General features: G+C 50.1%; 1 protein-coding gene across 3 annotated transcripts in view; it reads left to right on the top strand.

Moving 5' to 3' along the window:
- The window catches only part of CHST3 (carbohydrate sulfotransferase 3), a 34,694-nt gene extending 14,357 nt beyond the window's left edge, over window positions 1–20,337 (top strand). For all 3 annotated transcript variants that reach the window (XM_032470256.1, XM_032470258.1, XM_032470257.1), the window contains exons 2-3: window positions 12,801–13,022; window positions 14,225–20,337. In XM_032470256.1, the coding sequence (XP_032326147.1) occupies window positions 12,883–13,022; window positions 14,225–15,503 (1,419 nt within the window). In that variant the 5' untranslated portion in view covers window positions 12,801–12,882 and the 3' untranslated portion in view covers window positions 15,504–20,337. The remainder of the gene's footprint in view (window positions 1–12,800; window positions 13,023–14,224) is intronic.
- Window positions 20,338–24,809: the final 4,472 nt, after the last annotated feature.

Raw genomic sequence — 24,809 nt, 5'->3', positions numbered from 1 at the left:
AAGCAAAGGGACATTTATGCCCAACCCTGTTTGAATTGCCTGCCTCTTAAATCCCAAGCCCACAGAACATAAAACCCTCCCAGCTCTTTTGAAAACACTGTTCTCTAGGCAATGAAAGGCACCATTTACTGTGCAGATTTCACCTTTCTGTTTTTCTAAAGGAAAGAAGGTAGGTCAAGCATGACCACCCCATAGGGAAAGCCCTCCCCCAGCTCCTGCTGGGGTCTGGTGGATTTCATTATCTGTCCCTGGACTCCCAGCTTTAATGGGAACCTCTTCCTGGCCTTGCAGCTGAGCCCCACATCAGCAGGGGCTTTCCAGACTGCTGACTTCTGAGACCAGCCTATGTTCCAGGATATCTCGGCTCCTCCAACCAGGGGACTCAGCCCCCACCCCTAATCCTCCCCCTTCTCCTTATAGCCTTAGGGCCCCTCCCCAAACTCACAGTCCTCCAGAAGCCAGCCCTCAGCTGGGAGCAGCTTCGTGAGGGAGAGAAGTGTTAAATGGGCACAGAGCCCCTCTGTTCTATTAACAATGGCCCGTTGATTACTGAATTCTGCCGGGTTGGCCCCCTTGACTGGACTTCGGAGAGAAGGAAGGACTCCAGCCCCCTAGGCAGCTACTCCTGGGTGTGAAGTTGATTCAGAGGCCAAGGCCTCTGCCCACAGAACCTCATTCTTCAGGTTCTGATGCAGCAGCAAGAAACCCTCTCACCCCTCCCAGCCCATCCCAGGGGTAGTTTGGGGCCCCAGGAGTGATTCACTGCAGTTTAATTCAACAAACATCTATTGAACAGCTCCTGGGCACTGAGGTTCAATGCTAAGTAGCTGTGGGAATAAGAATAACTGCTGACATGAATTCACTGCTTATTATAATCAACCCCACCCTGGCTGCCCAACAGAGTCACTAGGGAGCTTATAAAAATTCCAGTGCGTAGACACCCACCCGACTCCCTGCCCAATCTTCAGGAGTGAACCCTAGGCACTCTTTTGCAAAAGCTCTCAAACTTTCCCTTGCCCGGCTGGGATTAAGCATCACTGGTCTCCTATTGGTTAGACACTATGCTGAGCACTTAACTTGTAACATTCCATTTCATGGGGTCCATGACTGTGGAAGGCTGAATAATGACCCCCCTCAAAGATCTCCACATATGAATCCTCACACCTGTGGACACGTTATTTCACATAGTAAAAGGGACTTTGAGGTGTGGTTAAGGATTTTGAGATGGGGAGATTATCCTGGATTCTCCAAGTGGGCCCAATGTAATCATCAGGGTCCTTCTATGAGGGAGACTTGACTATAGAAGAGGAGTCCAAGTAATGTATTAGGAAAAATTCAGCCAGCCGTTGCTGACTTTGAGAATGGAGGAAGGGACCATGAGCCATGGAAAGCAGACAGCCTCTAGAAGCTGGAAAAGGCAAGGAAGAAAAGTTCTCCTAGAGACTCTAGAAGGAACCCAAGCCTGCTAATACCTTGATTTGAGGCCAGTGAAACTGATCTTGGACTGGACATTCAGAACTGTAAAATAATAAATATGTGCTGTTTTAAGCTACTGAGTTTGCGGTAATTTGTTAATGCAGGGCTATTACTAACCCCATCTTATAGACGAGGCACAGAGAGGTGAGTCACTCACTTGGGGTCACACAGCTAGTGACTGGCAGAAGTGCAACAGGAAGAACTCAGGTGTGTCTGACCCCTTAGTCCATGTTCTCTCAACCTCAACGCATCGCCCCTACTTTGCGGCCATACAGACATGGGTTTAAGTACCAGCTCTGCTATGTTCTGTCCTTGTACCCTTTGCTAACAGTGGGCCCACTTGGCGAGAGGGGAGGCTGCAGGTGGGGAAGATGTGGGGGCCACTTGGGAAGCTAGGGTCAGCCAGGCTGTTCTCAGGTAGAACACCATGTATAAGAGTCTGAATTTGATTCTGGAGGAACAGAGCCTATAGGTTCCACCCCAGGTCGCCTCTGCTGCGTTTCACAATGCTGCCTCAGACTTTCAGGCCCACTCAGGCTCTGGGATCTGGCTCTATTGGAGCAACCATGCTCCTGTGCACAACTGCAGGGTTGGGGCAAGAAGCAAGGTGACATTCTACTTGTCACCTACAGCCAATGACAGCTGCTTATCTGGGATGGCCACTAAGCTCCCGTTTCCTGAGAAGCCAGCACCGGCCCAATGCCTCCAAAGCATGTTTCTTCAAAGACTCTCCAATAGCCTTGCATCTGGGGCCATGTTTGTCTCTGATAGAAGGAGCGTGAGATAGAAAGAGGTCCAGAGAGTTGTTCAGAGTCGTACAAGTTAGTACATGTCCTAGAAGACCAGTTCCTGGCCAGGACTCTGATCTGCCCACCACGTACAGCTCCTGCCTTTTGGCTAAATCTCCTGCTCAGTGCTAGAGAGCCGTGGTTGAATTTACGGGCCATGGAGACAGACTGCCTGGGTTCAAATCCCCACTCTTCCTTGTTAACTGAGGGAAAGTTGTTTGTCCACTGCCTTAATCGGGGTGGTCAGTACGATCTATTTTTATCTACTTATTCCTCACAGGGTTGTTCTGAGGACTCAATATATTTATGTGTGAAGTGCTTGGAACAGTGCCCACTTCATTAGGAGTGTTAACTTCTGTTATTCTTCAGCTCCCCGAGGATGGAGACTGTCTTTCCCTCCCTCTACTCCCCTTGCCTCTTCCCATGCTTGGCCCAGAGCAAGGGCTCAGCAAATGAATTTACTGGCTGAATGTGAGCTTTATCAGCCAGAGGTTCACTAGGTACTTTCTCAATTACATTCACTTCTAAAATTTCCACCTTAGTTGCAAATTCTTCACCTCCTTCTCGCTTGGGAACCACAGAATTGCCATAAAGTGTCCTGAAGCTTGCTTTGCCCCTTGGTAGGTCCAGTGAGCAGTTCATAGATAACCTAGATGTGCTTGGGTCTCACATACCCTGAGTGACAGTGTTGCACAGTGTGGCTGCCAGGATCTCCTCTCTCCAAGGCCATGCCTGAACCACCTTCTGAGGCCCCCCTTGGATCTCTGGGCCCTGAGGCAGCACTGAGTCCTGTGTGGCCTCCCCACTCCTCTCCAAACTGGAGCTCACTGCTGGTCCTCCAGCTGATGAAGGGGTCAGATGTTGTGTCATCCCCTCCAGAATCCTTTCCCATCTTTCTCTTTCCCCTGCTGTGGGGATAGGCTTCCTCATCATTTTACCTCCTCAAAAAGCCCCCAAGTTTGTCCTTACACTTGAAGAGACCCCAGGAGGGTGGCCAGTCCATGTGTCCCAAAAAGCCAGACTCAAGAGTTCCGGATTGGACTCCGCTCGCTCACTCCTGCCCCAGGAAGGCCATTTCTGCTCAATCTTACCACCCACCTCCAGCTCCATTTTCCAAAGATCTCTTTAAAACTTGTTTGCTATCGTAGGGCCTCTTTTTTCTTTTCTAGTTAATTACTTTTTTGTTTGGAGGTACTGTAGATACCCGTGCAATTTTAATAAATAATACAGGATCCCATGAACCCATTACCCAGTTTCCCCTGATGGTGCAAAACTCTAGTGCAGTATCACAACCAGTCAAGATACAGAACATTTCTATCACCATAAGGACTCCTCATGTTGCCATTTTATAGCTATGCCCACTTCCCTTCCACCCCCACCCCTTCTTTAGCTCCTGGCAATACTAACTTGTTCTTGTCTCTTACAATTTTGTCATTTTTAAAATGTTATATAAATGATACATGATGGAATACTACTCAGCCATAAAAAAGAATGAAACAATGCCATCTGCAGCAACACAGATGGACCTGGAGATTGTCATACTAAGTGAAGTAAGCCAGAAAGAGAAAAAAAAATACCAAATGATATATATACCAAACATACCAAATTCCACTTATATGTGGAATCAAAAAAAAAAAAAATGATACACACGAACTTACTCACAAAATAGAAACAGACTCACAGATGGAGAAAACAAACGTATGGTTACCAGGGAGGAAAGGGAGTGGGGAGGGATAAATTGGGAGTTTGGGATTTGCAGTTACTATTAGATATAAAATAGATAAACAACAATGCCCTACTGTATAATACAGGGAGCTATATTCAATACCTTGTAATAGCTATAATGAAAAAGAATACGAAAATGAGTGTGTGTGTATATATATATATACACATATGTATAACTGAATCTCTACACGTACACCAGAAACTAACACAACATTGTAAATCGACTATACTTCAATTAAAAAAAATGTTATATATGGAATCACACAGTATGTCACCTTTAAAAACAATTTTTTTATTGAAGTATAATTGATTTACAATGTTTCAGGTATATAGCAAAGTGACTCAGTTATACATATACATACATATTCTTTTTCAGATTGATATGCTTTTTTTAGGCAACTGGCCTCAAACTTTTCCTGCTGTAACCCCCATCGCAGATTATGTTCACACTCAAGACACACTCCAATGGACTTGCCCCAATTTTCCCCAAACCCAGAAATCATTTTGTGGGGTAGCCCTAGGACTTAAAATTTTGGCTCTGATTCATAAAAACATATAAAGGCATGTGAGTAATCATATAAAATTAGCCATATGAAGACCTTTGCCAACTGTGCTGCAGAATGGATTGGTAGCAGTTCTGTGCAGTGTCCTAGATGCTCTAACTCCACTGCCACTCTCGTTCATGCAAGCACCAGCAAAGCGAGAAAGAGAAAGAGGGGAAAGAGAGGTGAAATCATAAGACCTTTGCATCTGTTGCAGTTCTTTTCAGAAGCAAATTTCTTTCTTGCAAATTTTGATGCTTTAACTATTCTTAGTAACTTCACTATTCATTGTCATCTGTGGTGTTCTGTTCAGTAAAGGGCTGTATGTGCTAAATGAAAGGCTTGGAGGAATAATGTACAAGGCATGTGTGCTTGAATGGAGGGGTGAGAACTGGAATTGGGGCTGGCATTGGGGGGTGATGTCAGATAGCAGAATGCCAAATGGGTGGTGATGAATTTTGTTTGGTAGCCAGTAAGGATCCTGTAAAGTTGGGAGGGCAGATTGGTTTTTATCTCACATGCCAACTCTAATGGATTGGCACTGCACTGAGAAGGCTAATGAGGCTACATTTAGTCCCAACTAAAAAGAGGATGATGATTGATTAGTGATGTCTGACCCAGGCACAGGACTACTGAGTGGTGGAATGTGTGCTATTTGCCATCCTGTGTTGAAGATTCTTGAGTGGGCTAAGCTATAAGAGTCAGAGTGATAAAGTTGGGCAGGACCATCACTGACCTGCATTGTAATTCAAGTTTTGTCACTATCCAGTTGTCTGCCTTGGTCAAGCACTTCCCTCCTCTGAGCCTGAACTGCTATAGATGAAAAACATGGAAGGGTAGATAAGAAAATTTCCAAGCCCTTTCCAGTCCTGCCATTCTGCAGTTTTAGGGCAAGAGCCATATTTTTTGCATGATTGGCGGGGTGATGTGTAGGACAGATTTCTCTTAGACCTCTCTAAAAGAAATGCCCTCCTCAGACTCACATAGTCAGAGGCAAGGACAACTGGAGTTGGAAAGCCACGCTGCTTTGTGTAAGGCTGTTGGCCTTAGCCACTGTGGACAACATGATTTTGTCCTGGGGGCAAAATCCACTGGCATTCAACTTGTCCTCGGCCTGACAGCTCTGAGGCCTGAAGCCCCCTGTTCATAACAGCCCGAGTGGAGACAGCTTTTCTGCAGGGTCCGTTGTCCTGCCCCAGCCCACAGCTCTTGTCCCTTTGCAGCCACACTTGTCAGCGAGCGCACTCAGCACTTCCTGGCCATGTGGGCCATATGGAATTTGTGGGCAGTTTTGGCCTGTGGGAAAGCTGGGGAGAGAGCATACTTAAGGGTTCTGCCTATGGTGTTTCTGGGTCTCTCTCTGGCTGCCCTGCTGCCTCAGGGCTACAGGTGACTGCAGTGCCTGGGATGGGGAAAGTCAGCAAGTTTACTCCCAGATGAGACTGAGAATGAGGAGGATGAGAGGCCCAGGGCCAAATGCTGTCCCTAAATGAGCCGTAGTGGCTCTGCCTGAGGGACATTTCCAGCTGTAGTCAGCCCAGTCACTGTTTCCTTTCTTCATCCTGGTATTTTTAGGGGACTCAGACCCCCTCCCACCCCCACCATTCCAGCACTCACCACCAATCACAAGCCACAGAATCTGCTGCATCTGTAAAGACAGGGCAAGCAGTTCCTCAGTAGGACCACTTACCACAACTTGGGCTTGGGTTAGAGTTCACTAGCATCTTCTCAATGAATTCCCTGTGACCACTGAGTGTACAACAGATGCTATAAGTGTCCCATTTACAGATGAGGAAACCACTCAGATTTAAGTTCCTTTCCTAGCGTCACAAGGCTTCAAAGTCAATACATAAAGGCAAGGAAGTCAAGCTGCATAGAGATTCACTTTTAACTTGTTCAGACTTCCAGAATGTCTGTGTTCTCTCTCTCTCTCTCTGTCTCCGTCCCTTTCTCTGTCTGTCTCTCTCCCCATCCCTCCCCACCTCCTCTATACACAAGCACACACATATATATAATCAATAGCGTATTAATCAAGCATCTTCTACGTGTCCAAGTATTCCACTAGCACCGGGGAAGAGGAACTACAGGAAACCACAGCTAAGTCTTCAAGACAGTGTATGAATCCATTCTTTCACTTCACAAATGTTATTGAGCCCTGCCATGTGCCAGGCATCTGCTGCCCAAGGAAGGAACCAGGGGTCCTCCAAAAGCCCTCTGTTCACCTCCCTCCCCACCTCCGCCCATAGGCATCACTGTTTATGAATTCGTTTTTTTTATTGTGGAAATATATATACCATAAAATTGGCTTTTCTAACCATTTTTAAGTGTACAGTTCAGTAGCATTAAGTATATTCACGTTGTTGTACAACCTTCACCACCACTGATCTCTAGAATTTTTTCATTTTCCCAAACTGACATTCCATCCCCACTAAACACTAACTCCCCATTTCCCCTCCCCCCAGGCCCAGGCAACCACCCTTCCAGTCTTTGTCTCTCTGAATTTGGCTCCTCTAGATGCCACATGTAAGTGGCATCATACAGGATTTGGCCTATTGTGTCTGACTTATTTCACTTCATAAACTCACAGTCCTCAAGGCTCATCTAAGATGTGCTTGTCACAGGCACCACGCTGGCATCCTTAAAGTCCCACATGTCTATCCTTCCTCTTCTGCACTCTGGCCCCACTTGCTCAGGCGGCCTTCTCTCTCCTGGACCAGTACAGACGGGACGGCCTGGTCTCCTGGCCTCTGGGCCTGCCTTCTTCTGATGCATTTTCCACACCACTTCCAATCTAATACTTCTCTTTTTTGAGTTTCATGTTGGATTTTAAAACTTATTAAAGTGGTACTTGTGTATGGTTGTCAAAAATTCAAAGACTACGAAAGGGCATAAAGTAAAAAGAATGATCACTTAATACGCCGTTTTTGTAGCTGGGCATCAGCATTTTTAACTCTTGCATGGCTTGCATTCATTGTGCCCATGCAGTTCCTCAGCCAGCCCCGTCTGCTGAGACACTCAAGCTGCTGCTCACATGTTGGATTTTCAGGGCTGGGTGCACATCCTTGGCCATGATTGTTGGCCCACTTCCAGGTTAGTTCCAAGCAAGCCAGAGGACTCCTCCCAGGCGGCCCAGCTGCATGGTTAGGGGCATCCTGGACACCAGCCTCAGCTGCAGCTCCTGACTGGACAGGGGTAGCAGAGCCCAGAGTAGTGGGTCAGCTCCGACCTGGCCCAGGGCCCAGGGTTCAGCGTGAGAGGCACAGGAAGTACCTGTGCTGACAGGGAGGCCGGGGACTGTTCTCTAGGGCCCCATATCCATGCAGCTGTCAGCACTGGGGTTTGCACAGGATGTGTTTCTCACACAGCTGAACAGGCCCTGATGAAGTGGCCGTGTCAGATGCGGGAGAGAGCGTGCTCCCCCACACGCCCGTACAGCAAGATGGGGCTGAGGACCAGCGGGGTCTGTCCCGGCCAGGGCTGGCTCCTTGAGTGTCTGTGGCAGCTCCAACCCTGCCAGGCTGGCCCTCAGCCCTGTGGTCCCCCTAGTGGCTCTGGCCCACAGCTTCTCACAAGTTCTTGGATGTCCACAGTCACTCAGGTGACACACACCTCCACCTTTGGCTGCATCTACTCTGTCTCTGTCTTGGCGGAAGTTGAAGTTTAACATGGTTTGTTCCTGAGAGAGGAAGCTAGAGCCCCGGGCTGTGAGGGGCTTGGGGAGGAATGATGGCCCCAGGCTGCACAGGAGAGCCTCCCTCGGCTAGGCCTTCAACCATTTCCTTGTCCTCTCATTCCTCCTCTTCTTCCTTTCCTCACTGGTTCGTCCAACAACCTCTGGGTATTTACTCTCCTATCTGATACTAAGCTCAAGATATTGGGGGGCCCTGGTCTTTCCCAAGCCAGCTCTGGATGTCCCAATGTGAAATAAGACCTCGCCTGGACAAGCCACTGGATGGACTCCTGCGTCCTCCAAGAAAAGATCATCTGCGAGCTTGTGTGCCCCTTCTCCCTGTCCTGCCCTCTGTCTCCACTCTAGGGGACCCAGAGACAACCCGCAGAAACCCTCCCAAGGTCTCCCCTCCCAGGTGTTTGGTGACACGGCACGGTTGGGACAGCCTCCCAGCCAAAGGCTGCGGCTTATGAGTCAGTTCAGAATTTTCCCACAATGGGCTTCACTGCCCCCATCTCTGCCCAGGGAGCCTCCTCCATCTCAGCTCTTGGCCTCTGTCAGCCCAGGCAGCTCCTCCTCCTGCCTGGTGGAAAGGCTGTGCGCAGGGAGGGCCTGCCACAGCTGAGGCCCCAATCCCTGCTGGGTTCCTGGCCCTGAGCAAGTGAGGGGAGTGGAGCTTTGCTGCCTGATGCAACGTCTGGCAGCGCCCATCCCTTATCAGGGCTCCATGCACAGCAGACTCCGGGACCCTGGCTCCCGCGGGGGAGGCAGGAGTGGGCTGCAGTCCATCTGGGGCCTCAGTGGAAGGCCTGGGGAAGCCAGGGGCCTGCCTGGGAGCCATCCAAGAAGAAAACTGTTCTCTCATGTGGGTGCCTTGCCAGGTCACGAGGGAGGCTTGAGCAGAAAGGTCCCCGAGCGGAGAGCAAGGTAGGGAAGCCATGCCTAGAGTTTAGAGCCTCAGATCACAGCCTGCTTCCTTTCCAATGCTCCCTCACTAGACTGCCTGGGATGCCTTCGCTGCTTTCTGCCCTCCCCATTATAAGCACAGAGCTGTAGAGGCTTGAACTGAAAGCCACAAGCCTAGTTTCTCTATCCTCAAAATAGCATCCCGGATTGATATAATTCAAGAGATCAACATATGTGAAGCCCCACGCGTGAAGTTTTGCCCACGGTACACACTCGTAGCACACACTTATAGCATATACCTACAGTATACACTCAACACATGCTTGTAGTACAAGCTCAGGGCAAATGCTCAGCACAAACTCTCAGCACAGGGTCACGGCGCACATGTGTGGTTCACTCAGGGAACCACGGCTTTTTCTTCTTTCTCTTTATATTGTCCATCAACTTAGAACAATTAAGCATCTCACACTGGGCTAAATGTTTTGGAAAAGGCATTCATCTCTTCCTTCTACAAGTATTCTGGTGCACCCACTCTGCCTGGTACGCATGGAGCAGGGCACTGAGGTTCTGGGGGCAAAAAGAACAAAGGTTTATCCAGTGTCACAGATGTCACAGGGGTTTCATTCGGAGGGGGTTTTCACCCTTGCTTCTTCCTTTTAGAGCAACACCGGGAAGGTTCTCAAAACCCTGTATTTGTGGCAGTCAGGGGGCTGGGACAGTGACTCAAAATAGAAACAGTGCTGGAAGGGAGGGGAGAGGAAGGTTCAGGAGCTTTGTCATCGTCGCAACCAAACTTCTAAATCCTATCAAAGATACTAGACCCCGCAGAGAGAGGACAACGAAGATAACTCCCCCTGCCCCACAACTGCTTTTTCTCCCTCTCCCATGCACCAGATACTGCTCTTCACAGCAACTTCATGCAGTAGGAACTGCCCTTTCCATGTCACCAGTGAAGAAACTGAGGCCCAGAGAAGCTAAGTCACTTATGCAATGTTACACAGCATGGTAGACATGCAGGAGGACTAGAGCCCAGGACTTCTGGTCCCAGCTCCTTCTGCTTCCCTCACATCATAAAAGCAGGCAACTCTCAGCTGACCCAAGAGGGCAGATAGCCAAGATTTCAGCCCTTTGTGGTCAGAAGACTCAGTATTGGGTCTCACCCAATACTCCCAGCAGACAGGCAGCCTCGCACCCCCCACCCCCAACAGGCTAACCTGGCTGCATAGGGAACGCAGCTCTGCCCAGGATTCTGCAAACTCATGCTGACAGCCTACCAGGCACCAGCTTCAATGGGTTGACTTACCAGTGATTTGCTGGGCAGCAGGTATGTGGCGGGTCCCATTTTAGATGCTGGTCTTCACTTCCAAGAGCTTGCAGTCTGGGAACGAGAGATAAACAGACCATTAGCTGGAAAAGTCCTACCATATGTGCTACAGTGTGTATGTGCCAGGGAGCAGTCACTGTGGAGCATCAAGGGGCCTGAATGACCTGGATCAGGGAGGGGGGATCAGGCTGCTGCTGGAGGACCCGTGTGCAAATTATTTAACCTCTCACAATCCCAGTTTCTTCATCTGTAAAATGAAATGGGCTTTTGTGAGGATTTGATGAGGAAATGCAAATCAAGTGCTTAGCATGGCATCAGGCACAGAGCAGTAATTTTATAAATTTCACTAGATTTCATCTACCCATATCCTTCAAGCTGGCTCTTTCAACCAGAGTGTAAGCCCCTTGAAGGCATGGGCTGGGTCTGCTTGTTCACTGCTGTATCCCCATTGCCTAGACTGGCACATAGTAGGTGCTCAGGAAATATTTGTTTAATGAGTGCATGGGAAATGAATGGCCCAGAAGAATTTGGAAGAGCCAAGAATATTCCAGTTGACCTTGAACTGGCCTTGCAGCTCTCTTCCCTCCTGACTCCTCTCCACCTACTCACACTCATGAAGCACCCCAGCACTCTGCCAGGAAGAGCTGCCCGCTGCCCTACCACCACTCTATCCTGCACAGCTGGGGACCTCCACTCCGGCTGCCAGGGTACACATCTGCCTTCTCACAAGTAGAAACCTGGCCTCACTGCTTTCCCTAGAGGATAGATTTTCTGGCTGTCCCTGAAGACACTTCCATTGTGTGACAAAGGTGCAGCCCTGGGACCCTCCTTCCTGCCCTCCCACTCCCCTGTCAACATCAGCTTAGAAGAAATCAATCTTTCCCAGAAAGAAGGATGGTCCTGGATGCCATGCATGAGATCCCAATAAGATTTTTCCATACTGGGAGCAGACTGTCTCCCATGGTTGAGGGTCCTTATGGAGATAAGGATAGACTTTTGGAAGAGGGGGTTGTGCTGGAATTTGGGGCTTGTGGTGCAGGGCAGGTATGTATGATGGTGAGGATAAATGAAAGAAATGGTGATTCAGGTTCCAATGGGCAATAGTGAATTTGCTCCAGCTTTTAAAAATATAGACACCTTCCACTGAGAGTCATTTATTCCTTTAACTATTTTGTCATTTAGCAATCATGCATGAGTGTCTCCTGTGTGCCTGGCCGAGTGCTAAGGGATTATGAGGGGCCCGGACAAACTCCCCGTCCTCCATGAAGGGATGATCAGCATCAAACAAGTCATTACAAGTGGGTCTGCTTTATGACAAAGTCTCAGGTGCTAGTAAGAGTCTCTGTAGTGTGGTGGGGCTGAGGGAGCCCTAACCTATCCCTGGGGAAGCTGCCTCACAAAACTGAGACCTCAAGGCCGAGGCCACGTGGAGGATTTTGTTAGAAATCATGTGCTACAGTGAAAACCTTTAATTAATTTTAAAAAATGTACACACCCACATGGTAAAAATTCTAATGGTGCACAATGTTATATAGAAAACTTAAGATTCGACCCAGCCTTCTCTCCTAACCTACTGTCCCTCTGTTACAAGGCCAATTGTACCTAGCATTTATATTTTTCTCTCCCTTAATTTTTTTTTTCAAATGGGAGCATACTACATCAGAGATACTCAACCTGGGATGACTCTGCATCTCCCCCCTGCTCAGGGTCCATCTGACAATGCCTAGAAACATTTCTGATTGTCACATCTGAGCAGAGGGGATGATACCGTTATCTAATGTGTAGGGGCCAAATCATGTGCTAGGGGCCAAGGATGCTGTTAAACATCCTACAATGCATAGGACAGCCCCCACAACAAAGAATTATCTGATCCAAAATAGTAGTGCTAAGATTAAGAAAACCTATCCTATATAAACACACTATATCTGCATCTTGCTTATATATTTATATATTATTATATATATAAAATTTTCATATACATAGTAGATTGTTCACATTAGCATTTGTAGATCCACCTCATTATTCTTTATGGCCTCATAATAATCCATTGCATGGATGCGCCATCATTTTTTTTAAGTGTTTGCAGTCTTTTGCTATTGCAAACATGCATACTGCAAGGAGGATTCTTTTCCATATACTTACCATTGAGTCATGTATGAGGTCAAAGGATAAATTGATGGAGGTGACAGGGGTGAATCAGAAGGCTCACTGCATTTTAAATGACCTGATTTCAACTCTCTGGGGCACAGTCCATTGGGGAGTGGGTCTGGGTGCTAAGCAGGCCTTGGGGTTCCCAAAAGTCTGGTGGAAGAGCTCCTCTTTGTTCTCATCTACAGACAAGGGTGTCCTGACTGCCCATCTCTCCACAGGACCAGGTGTCCCCCACCTGAACGACGAGCCAGGTCCTGAGTGATGCCCCCGAGCTGAGTGCCCACGACCCCACCCTTCCCCATGGAGAAAGGACTCACTATGCCTCAGGACTGCCGACACTTTCTGCACAGCCTGAGAATGAGGAGCAAATACGCCCTTTTCCTGGCTTTTGTGGTGGTGGTTTTTGTCTTCATTGAAAAGGAAAATAAAATCATATCAAGGTGAGGGATGCAAGCACAAGTCTTCCTTATCAAGGTGGGGGGGGTAGGGGCAGAGAGGTAGTTATAGGGCTCTCATATGTATATGGGAGTCTGTATGTATATGGACCTACAAAGGCAGTCCTTCAACCAGCAACTACCAGGCCCACAGGCTATAAGTCATGCCCACATCCTCATGACTGCACAGTAGTGAGACAGGCTCTGGACTCAAGCAGCCTGGGTTGGAACCCTGACTCTGGCCCTTCCCAGCTGTGAGAGCTTAAGACAAATTATTTCACTTTTCTGTCTTAAATTTCTCTTCTGTAAACTGTGGGGAATGATTGGGCTTGCCTTGATGTGAAGATTAAATGAGAAAATGTAAAAGCATTTAGCCCAGTGCTTGGCATGTAACTGGAGTCCAATACTTGCTGGCCATGGTTATTATTATTAACTTACTTCCTGACCTAGAATGATGCCTCACATTAACAGCACATCCCTCATATGAATCTGAAGTCATGGACGAGGGTGAGGCAGGGTCCTGGTACAGACCTGGTGGACAGAGCTGCCATGCAATTGCCCAGGTTGTGTATTGTTCAATTCCAGGGGTGTGCACTCACATGGGCTATGCTGGGAATACTGCCACCTAGAGTTGGCAGTGTACCACTGTATGCAGTGACCCTGCTAGTGGGCCTGAGCACAACCTCTGCAAGAAAGCATCAACCAAGATGGGTAGGTTAGGAACTGGGCTGCCCAGTAGGCATTATATGAGTGCCCTGCCTGGGTGTCTCAGCATGGACTGTTCCAGTTTGTGCCAACTGGGTCCTATTGCAAGTGCCTGCAACTCTCCACCTGAGGATATTCTCTCCACCCGCACACTGGCAAGCCAGAAGTCCTGGGGAATAAATGCCTCTGAAAGCAGCCCTCAGGCAAGGTCAGCTGGGAGCTTCATACCTCTTGGGTGAGAGAATCCTAAGGTGTGTTCTACCTACCCTGTAGCAGAGCCATTTGCCCCAGGGGTAGCCTGCTCACCCTTAGGGACTTCCTTTCCTCCCTGCCTCACATCCCTACCCTGCTAGCAGTTCTTCCTGTGATCGTGTCCCAAGTAAACTACTTACACTCAAATCCTTGTCTCAAAGTCAGCTTCCGGGTGATCAGCCAGGGATGCGCCTTCTGGTGGCACAGGGGATGGAGTCCCCGGTCAGTCACTGATCCCTTTGTCTTCACAGGGTTTCAGACAAGCTGAAGCAAATTCCCCAATCCCTGGTAGATGCCAACAGCACCGATCCAGCCCTGGTCTTGGCTGAGAACGCATCTCTCTTGTCCTTGAGTGAGCTGGATTCGGCCTTCACGCAACTACAGAGCCGCCTTCGAAACCTAAGTTTGCAGTTGGGCGTGGAGCCAGCAGAGCAGGCTGGGGAGGAGGCGGCGGAGCAGGAGGAGCCCCGCCCACCCGCCGAGGCCCCGCCCAGGCGCCACGTGCTCCTCATGGCCACTACCCGCACCGGCTCCTCGTTTGTAGGGGAATTCTTCAACCAGCAAGGCAACATCTTCTACCTCTTCGAGCCGCTGTGGCACATCGAGCGCACGGTGTCCTTCGAGCAGGGCGGCGCCAATGCCGCGGGCTCAGCTCTGGTCTACCGAGACGTGCTCAAGCAGCTCTTCCTGTGCGACCTGTACATCCTGGAGCATTTCATCACCCCGCTGCCCGAGGACCACCTGACCCAGTTCGTGTTCCGCCGGGGTTCCAGCCGCTCCCTCTGCGAGGACCCCGTCTGCACGCCCGTCGTCAAGAAGGTCTTCGAGAAGTACCCCTGCAAGAACCGCCGCTGTGGCCCCCTTAACATGACGCTGGCTGCCGAGGCCTGCCACCGCAAGGAGCACATGGCGGTCAAGGCCGTACGCATCCGACAGCTGGAGTTCCTGCAGCCACTGGCCGAGGACCCCCGGCTTGACTTGCGCGTCATCCAGCTGGTGCGTGACCCCCGCGCCGTGCTGGCCTCCCGCATGGTGGCCTTCGCCGACAAGTACGAGACCTGGAAGAAGTGGCTGGCCAAGGGACAGGACCAGCTGCGGGAGGAAGAAGTGCAGCGGCTGAGGGGCAACTGTGAGAGCATCCGCTTATCGGCCGAACTGGGCCTGAGGCAGCCGGCCTGGCTGCGGGGCCGCTACATGCTGGTGCGCTACGAGGACGTGGCCCTGAGGCCGCTGCAGAAGGCCCAGGAGATGTACCGCTTTGCCGGCATCCCCCTGACCCCACAAGTAGAGGACTGGATCCAGAAGAACACGCAGGCGGCCCATGACGGCATCTACTCCACGCAGAAGAATTCCTCGGAGCAGTTTGAGAAATGGCGCTTCAGCATGCCGTTCAAGCTGGCGCAGGTGGTGCAGGCCGCCTGCGGCCCCGCCATGCACCTCTTCGGCTACAGACCGGTGCAGGATGCCGCCTCGCTCTCCAACCGCTCCGTCAGCCTGCTGGAGGAGCGCGGCACCTTCTGGGTCACGTAGGGAGCCCAGAGCGGCGAGCACCCCTCCTGGTGAAAGTCCCACCCTGCCTGCCTCACCCAGGCAAGCGGGGAGCCAGCCGGCAGCAGCGCCCTCGGTGGGTGGCAGGGAGCCGCGCAGGAAGCAGGCAGCACTTCCGCTGGAACGCCCGCCCACCCCCCCGTAGAAAAGTAGGTCCCCAATCAGGTCGCTTCCCCGCCGCAGCTGTGGGCCTGGAGTTTCTGGCTGAGAACGGAACAGTGGCCGGTCCCTTTGAGGGCCGTCAAACCCAGACCTAAGGGGCTGTGGTCACCTGAGCAGGCCCAGCCAGGCCTGGGCCTATTGACAAGCCTTTCTCACTCGTTCCCTCTCTCTCATATACACACACACATACACACACAGAAACATACATGAAACACACATAGATGCCTAAAGACCCTGTGGGCCAAAGTCCACACATAATTGAAAAACAGAAGGGGTTCTGAGCACTGGCTAGTTGCAGTTAGACTCCCTGCTGTACACAGTGTCAACCTTTCAGTTTCTGAATTTCTCCACGATCCAGTGTGGCATCTGGGTGGGTCCCTGGGAGGAGAGATAACAGCTTTGTATAAGAGCTACAAAACACATGCAGATAAAGACAAATACCTACACTCACACCATATACACAGACAGAAAAACATCCTAATAACACAAATGTACACACACATACAGACACAGAAAATCTTCCCTGTTGCTTTATGCCCGCAGTGTTAATCTGTATCATACACCTAAAGAGGAGCCTTTAATTACATTTTTAGAATGATTTGAGGGTGAGGGAAGGAAATACAATCAGGGGCCATAACCCTGTTCCGCATCCAAGTTTGAGGCTGAACGGTGGATACAGAACTGCCAAGTCCATGGCATCTGCCTGCCTTAGATTCTCGTGGCTACCTCCTCTGATCCATTCATGTCCTTGCTGCTAGCAGGCAGCATGTTTTGAAATGGCGTGGCCAACCCTCACGTGACTGCAGCCCAAAGGCCTCATCCCAGCTCAGCTGGCTTCCCAAGAGCATGTCCATATTTGAAGGCTGCCTCAGGACTGACTGGCAGAAGTATTTGTGGTCCCTGGAGGCAAAAGGCAGCTCACGAGTCCTGCCATTTCCAGCTAGGCCTCTGTGGGGCAGGGCCCAGAAGGAAGTACAGAGTGCTGCTCTTTGAGGGGAGAAGTCACATCAGGATACCCCCTCCCCTGAGAAGACAGGGGACAGAGGTCAGCCACATGGTTGGTCGCCATGGTTATGTGGTTAGTGTCTGAATTCCTCCTTTCAGGCTCTGGGAAGAGCATTGCTCAACGTGGGATGGGCTGAATGTTTTATTTGTTTCTTTTTTTTTTAAGTTATTTATGGTTTGGTGTCTTATTTCATGGCTGTGTTTTCAGGTTTGTTCCTACAGAAGTGCTGCTTGGAAGCAGTCTGGGCTTGAGGGGCTGAGGGGGCCTGGGAAGACCAGTTGGGAGCACTCTGACTCCTGCTGAAGGGTGAGGAAGAGGAGCCTTCCCCTAAAAAGAGCAGAACCTAGGTAGCCACATGGCAGCCCACAATGCCCCACGGGCTTTTCTGTTTGAACCCATGTGGAACAAATCTCAGAAACCAAGACGGTTCTTTGCTGAGTGTCCAGAGGCAGCATAAATTAGTAGTCCTTACCCCCTTCCTGAGAAGAGGCCAGATTTGAAAATCTCTCCCGGGTCCTAACATATTTTCTGAGGGGTCAAGGGCCTATGACCAAGGAGCAAATGTCCCCAAAGTGGAAGCCTTTCCCCACTCCCATCCCAAACTAGGGAGTGGAACTCAGTACCACCTCAGAACTTGCAGGAAGCTGCAATGGCTCGCTAAGGGCTGTTTCTGATTTCCTGGACAATCTCTGTCAGATCTGTCCCATTGTCAAACCCAGAGGGCTGGGTTTTATTTGGAGTATTACAGACAGCAGGGAAATACAGGATCTGAGTCCAGCTGGTATTGCCATGCGGAAGGGAGGGGTGTGTCCTGGCAGGAAGCCAGCCTTTGAAAAGGTGAGGATGGTAACCATCCTGCGGGATCTGTTACAATCAGTGTATTTGAGCTGCTAGGTCTCCATCACCGTGGATTCAGCCAATCAAGGATGTCTCTAGGTTTTCTAATCCAAGAATAAATTGTGCAGGGAACTGGCTCTAATTTGGGGTGCAAAGGGACTCCAGCTCTGAAAACTTGATCCTGGAGCAGAGTGAGGCCAGGATGTTACTGGCAGGCCCAGAACTGCTGGCCATTCTGTCCCAGCCCCTTTCCTGCTCCCTCCACTGTTCCCCACCTGGGGGTGTGTGGGTAGGGGCAGGCACCTCTATCCAGAGCCCTTCCTGGGGCTCTCCTGGTGTGGACAGCAGACTTCTTCCTTCCTTCCTATATGCCTCTGGGGCCCAGGCCTCCGCCCCGAGCTCTGAGGACTATGCCGAGAATGGACCTTTGGGACTTCTCAGGATATTGACAATTTGTACACTGCAGGTTGACTTAACTTATTTATTTTGTGTAAAGGAAGAGACAAAAAGTATTTTATTATTTGCAGGGACTCAAAGCTGTACCCAAATCAAGAAAGACGAAATAATAATAATAGAAACTGTTCACTTCATACATACGAGGACACTCCAAGACGATTCAGAATACACAAGAGGACAAAACTGAGAGCGTGGGAGTCACGATGGCAGCAGGGTATTTTTTTAGCTCGATTTCCTCTTGTTAATTTGAAGATGTGACAGTCAGGCCCTTTCTGCTGTATTACCTTTGCCCAGGTGTCTGAAATAGGACACAACTCAAGTGAGTGTTGCCTGGGGCCCAGCAATGCCCTGGGAACCCTCAGGGTTTAAGGAGGACAGGGTGGGGTGACTACTGACTCCACACTCTGTACTGGGACCTGCTTGGAGTCATGCCTGAGGGGCTTTCAGCCGGGAGCTGGGCTGGGGAAGGTGGTCCAGCCAGGAACTGGTACCTCCTGTCCCAGCAAGACCAGCCTGGTTTCTTTGCTCTCACTTGCTCCCCCAGGAGCCTTGCCCTCCACAGCACCCACCTGCCTGGAGACAGAGGGAGCAGTTGAGGCCTCACCTCCGCCAGCCGCCAGCTTCCCCAGAACAAGAGGCCCATTCAGCAATGAGCGTTTACTCATTTTCTTTTTCTTCATGAAGACCTCTTTAGCCTGGCCTATATAAAAAGTTCAGAACATTCCAGGCCCTGGTGAGACAGGGCAGTGTCCAACACCCTCAGGCAGTCGCCACTGCTGCCCATTCCTGGCTTCTCCGCTGGGCCTTGTTTGTAAACAAGTGGATGAGGACATGGGGGGAGGGGTCTTTGGGAGCAGGATTTTGGGGGGCCCAAATTCCTGAGACCCACGGGAAGGGAAAAAGCAGCAGCAGATGTGCAGGTCTCTGTAGCCCCTGCAGGTTATCACCGAGTTATTACTAAGGTTGAAAGACAGGAGCAAGTTCTAGTCTTTCGTCCCTTGATGCGATGCACTCACTTGAAAATAAGTAACTAAATAAACAGAAAATGTTGGTCTGCCAGTACCCTCAGCCTGGGAGCTATGCCAGAGGGCTGGCCTAAAGGGGCCACTGCTGGCCAAGCCCCTAAGGGCAGAGGGCCCACCCAACCCGTTACAGTGGCATCGGACCCTTCCACCTCTGCTCTCTGTCCAGCAGGAGGTCAGGGGCTCCCTGTCCCAGAAGATGTATGCTTGGCTTAGACAGCAGACAGGAGATGTAAGCATCAGATGGTCTGGTCCTGACCCTGCAGATCTCTTCCAGCTCTGGGTGATCCTGTCTCACACTAGGCCCTATTTTAACTGACTATAGGGCCTGTCCCTTGATAGGCCCTGGATTATGAAGGACAGAGGCAGAAGAGTGGATGGCTGTGTCCCGAAGGCAGTCTCTCCTCACTCCCATCCCCAAAGGTTGAGAGCAAAGGTGAGTTCCTGACAGAGCAGGGGTTGGGGGGACAGATACCTACAGAAGCCAAGTGGGTCCTGTCAATCTACACAAACTGAAATGAGCATCCTCTGAAATCCAGAGTTGGTGGGTAGTAGGTAAAGATCCTACGACGTTCAGGGGTAGGGAGAAAACCCTCTGAATGCAGCCATATACGGCCTTTCAACTGCCCATGGTTTCAGGAAGAGTGGAAGCTGCCTTCTACCTCAAAAGGATGAAGTAGGATTGGCAACTGCAGATGTCTTAAGAGCTTCAAGATCCTTTGATCTTGTGACCTTTGTCATTCCATACTGTGTGCGGAGGACTACTTAGTTATGTTTCCAAGGTTACCATGATGCCATCTTCAGGCCCTAGCTCATATTGTAGACCATATTTTATTTGTATTTATTTGTCATAAAATGATCCATGTACCCTGTTTCCTCTAACATTGGTCTTGAACTGGGTGCCCCCCTAAAGCCTCCATTTCATCTGTACATTCTAGGCCAAGTCTGCCTGGCTCCCCTGCTCTCTCTTGGCTCCTGCAAACTCTTTTTGCCAAGACCTCGACCCTATGTCATGTTTCATGGCCACATAGTACTGACACCCCCTCCATGACCATACATGGCCATGGTATGTACATATGTGTCCACACGTGTGTATGTGTAGCATGTAGCTCAATCTGCTCGGCCATGTTGCTCCCAGCCCCCTTGCCATCAATGTCCTAGATGTCCTTGCCATGGCTACAATCTCCTGGAAACACAGGGGCTGCCCTTTGGCGAGCTGTTGGCCACCGCCAGTCAGGATCTGCTTTGCAGAACAGAATGTGAACCCATCACCTGATGGCTTACTTGACTTATTTAATTAAAAATGAAAACATGCAATGAGAAAAATCTGAAATGTGTCTTTACCTTCTTTTTTGTGTTTATTCCCAGCAGCAATTGGGTTGTAAAAATTAACAGGAAAATTTGTATGTCAATTGTATCTCAATAAAGCTGGGGAGGAAATAGAAAAAAAAATAAACAGGAAAAAAAATTAGCAGCAGTAGGAAAGGGGTAACCTCCAGCATGAAGGTCAGAGAAATCCCTGGCCACTCCCAAGGAATGGAAGGCCCAGGGAGATACGGATAAGTGCTGGGGATATGATGAATGTTCCTTATGTTACCAGGATGCAGAGCTGGTGATTAGTGTTTGGAGCTGGCTGCAATGATGAGGCCTGAGACAGAAATACCCAGGCATCGTAGGGCAGGGACAGGAGTGTTAGCTAGAGGTCAGGGGGCCCTAGGGACAAGTCCCAGCTTTGCCAGTATCTGGCCCTGTGACCCTGAGCAAGTCACTTCCCTTAATCTGTACCCCAGTTTTCTTTAGAATGAAAGGTATAATTAGTAGTTTACAACCATTGTTCCACAAAAGCCCGTTTAGGGATTCAAGCCAGCTGTAAGGGCAGGCAGTGCCCTCTCACTCGGAGCAACCATGCGTTCGTCTGTTACACATGTTCAAATAGTGCTTAAGATTTCATTTGGCCTTCAACCAAGTCTCAAAAATCACCTGAGATAGCTAAGAACCCTTTCAGCTAGGAAATTTAATGCAATTACATTGCTGTCTAAGTCATATCGACTTAGTACAAATTAGATTTCAGCCCTTTTGTCTCCCAACAGCCACCTGGAGGGAATGGATGTTTCCCCAGGGAGAAGACAGTGGGTTCATTGGAGAACACAGGAAAACAGAGCTGGTGAGCTTGGTGGGTCTGGGGACACCTGGGCAGCAGAAACAGCAGCCATGAAGAGGCAGAGAAGACCTGAGCCCTGGAGACAATGGTATCTGGAGTGAGGGGCTAACAACAGATATGAGGGAATGAGCCCCCTTCCCCAGAACCCAAACCTGTATCTCCATCATTTCACCTAGGCCAGGCCTTAGAAGCTCAGACCATTTCCCTCCCAACCCTTCAAATATAGGAGTCAGCACAATGACATCCCAACACGGGTGGAATCTCAGCCACCCCAACCCCAGCCAGATGTCACTGCTGCCACCAATCTTCTGGGGACTGAATATATTTAGTTTAATTTCTGGGTTGTGCTTCCTACCACAAATGACCCCCTGGAGAAACAAATTGTCCTAATCAGAGAGCAGAAAAGCCTGGAGGCCTCCCCACCCACCACCCCCGCAGCCACCAGCCAGAGCTGAGCCCAGACCTCTTCGGGCCCCCGAATCTTCCTCCACTCCACCCCACGTTGTCACTCTGGGAAGAAGCTGAACACCCGACGGGGACTCTGAGGGAGGGGCAGTCAGCTGGGCCCATCCCGTCAGGCAGTTTTGTCACTAGCAGAGAGGGGCCTTGGACCTGTGCTACTTGCTCCTGGAGCCTGAGGCAGAGTGTCTCCAAGTGTTTCTGGAGGAGCTAGGTGGTCACCTAACCTCTCTTGAGAAGTTACAGGGCCCATTGGCATATTAAGGCTCTGAGAAGTCCTGCTTTCCTCTGACTAACCCAGCTTACCAGGGTTTACTCCAAACCAATTTTATGGGTGGAATTCTTTTATCAGGAAAACTTTTTGCCCAACAATATTTTCAAGATTTTGGCATTCTACAGAACAATTTGTACCTACCAGAAACCTGCAAATGTTAGTATATAGGGCTGAAAGCAGGTAAAGGTGGTAGATGAAGGGGTTAGGGAGAAAAAGTCTCAGGTGTAGTCTCAGGGCCCTTGCCCATTTTTACACCATTCTCACCGAGCTGTAGGCCAGGAGCAAGTCAGCCTGTGGAGATTGTAGCAGCCACAGGGTCACTGTGGGTCACAGTTCACATCCCCATGGCATCCACGCTGCTGTCCTAAAACCTTCTGGTCACTTGAAACCCTTGGTCATTGGTGTGCTCAAATCAAGCCACACTGTGGGGCCTCTGTGACATTACCCGAAAGATGTGGCAACCCCCACAGAGAGTGGGGACCATGGAGAACCAAGCCAGCCCTAAACAGTACGGGATACTATTGCTCTGAGGAATGGGAGCTTGGGGTAATTCTTCAAGGAGTCATTTCTGAAACAGCTGGACAAAGGTTACCCACAGTAAACAGGTTCCCTAGAGATATAATCCCCTAGTAGCTAGTAAACCTCTTGCTAAATGCTGCCATGCAGTTTATTGGAAGAGTAAGCAAGCAGTAAAGACTCAGGCAAGAGACGCTTGCCCAAGAAAATCAGAATGAGAGAAGGGAGGGAGGGAGAGTGACAGCAAACTGGGGACATTCTCCTGAGAGGCAGGGGAGGAAGACAGCCAAGTTGCTAGAAAGAACACCCATGAGGACAGTCACAGCCACAGTGTCTAAGAATTTAAGGGATGTGCAGGGCCAGGCCAAGCCCAAGTTGCACACATAGCCCCGTACACCACTGGCATGGCCCCAGCCTCCCCTGTGAATGTGTGGGCCACGCGGTGTCTGCTTTTGTTTTTAACTGGCATTAGAGGCCAACACTTAAGGGATTTTATACAAAAATCAGATTTCTGCTTCCTCTTGAAAATCAGGTATCTTGGTTTGAATTACACCAGAAGTTGATACTGAGACAAAGGTTTGAGAGCAAATGGTTTCTCCGGGAACTGCGGACCGCCAGGCAGTGGAGGAGAGGGGGTGACAGCCAGCAAGGGTGCTGTGTTGAGCCAGCTGCCCCCTTGGACAACTAGGGCTGAGTGCCTCCTGGAAGCTGCACAAAGCTTGGGCCGTGGAATAACCAGTGCCAAGGGGCGAGGTGAGGGAGCCTAAACTATTCCTGCATCAAAGACCCGTCAGTCTTTGGCTGAAGGCTGTTCTTGGTTTATGTTAATTCCCCAGCACAGCCCTGCTGGCAGAACAACATTCCAGAATTCTGGAAAAAGCTGTCAGGCCCAGAGAGCAAGGAAGACACAAGTGGTTGGAAGTTTCCAGAGCACAGTGAAAGCTTCCAAAGTAAGGTGTGAGGGATGGGAGGAGCCTGACAGCACCTGCTCCCTGGGGTGGCAGGTCACCTGGGGCTCTGGTCCCCGCAGGAACCATGGGGTTCAGCTGGGAGAAGGGCAGGGTCCCACTCCCTCTCTGGTGTCTCCAATAGTAGGCAGCATTTATCCCGGCATCTGCGCTGACGTTTTACCTCAATGAAGACATCCTCTCTATTCATCCCTGTCTGTCCAAGGTGAGAAAGCAGCAGGGAGAGAGGGCCACAGCTGCAACTCCCACAGGCCCGGCATGATTGAGTTTTCAAACCTCAGCTTAAAGTCCTGTTGGAGTGCTGGGGTCTGGGTTGGCTTTCCTGACAATGTCCACTCAGGGGCCTTTCATGCTTAGACCTCGGGAATAGCATGGTTAGTCTGGAAACCAGGGGCTCTGCCTAGGTCTGTCTAGTCAGAACATGGTGGAACTCAACCTCCGCATTGCCATCTCTTGCCACACCCAGCTGGATTTCTTTTCTTTCTTTTTTTTTAAGGTTTTCATCTTTAATGAAATGACTTTGGAAATAACGTACATTTCCATGACACCAACTCTACAGTTTTTTGGGTCACAGAATTATATCCATAATTAACATGAATGCCAACATTTCAAGCAGTAGTTTCTGTTACACTGGAGGAGCTGCTGCCCACTTGGGTGGATGGCCAGAACGAGCAGTGAGGAGCACAGGTGGTTTCCTCACCTGGAGGGTGACCAGGGCCAGCCGGCATCTGGTCCATACCCAAGCAGCCCTCCCTGGAAAGATTTCAACTTCTTTCTGCTCTGATGCACACAGGAGGCAGTGCTCACCTGTGGGCACAACGGGTCCCTTGGGTGTGCTCCTGTGATGATCAGCACGGCAATCCCTAGGGCCTGAGTTCAAAAGCCACCCTGTTCTTGCCCACCCAGGAAAGTTCAATAGGGTGACCAAGGAGACAGTGTATAAAAATCCCTGAAGGATAAAGATGACTTGAGAGTTTAGAGATCGGGAAAGTCTGCTCTGGCTGAGGTGGTGATGAGACAGGAAGCTAGAGAGGAAAGCTAGGACCTGAGTGTGCAGGAGCCTCTAAGCCATGCTAAGAAGAAGAGATTGGACTTTGATCCCAAGAGCTATAAGGAGCCATTGAAAGGTAGAGTGAAGCAGCGCAGCCTGATCAATTATATCCCATTTTACAGTTGAGAAGAGCAAGGCCCAGTGAGCTGACATGACCAGCAGTGTCAAGATGTGAATCCATACCCTTCATCCTTGTAGACCCTTCTGTCCCATCTTTTGCCTCAGGTCTCCCACGTCAATCTGTTGAGACCTCGTAGGCCACAGAAATGCCATGAAGGCACAAGTCCAGAACCAAAGGCTTCCCTTTGGGATCATACAGAACAAGCCTGACCCCTCCTCTCTGTACCAGCTTTTCAAAGTCAGCCTGAGTCTGCTA

The sequence above is a fragment of the Camelus ferus genome, chromosome 29, assembly GCF_009834535.1.
Source record: "Camelus ferus isolate YT-003-E chromosome 29, BCGSAC_Cfer_1.0, whole genome shotgun sequence".
NCBI lineage: Eukaryota > Metazoa > Chordata > Mammalia > Artiodactyla > Camelidae > Camelus > Camelus ferus.
Note: the sequence above shows the minus strand (reverse complement) of the source record. Positions and strands in the feature narration are given on the sequence as shown.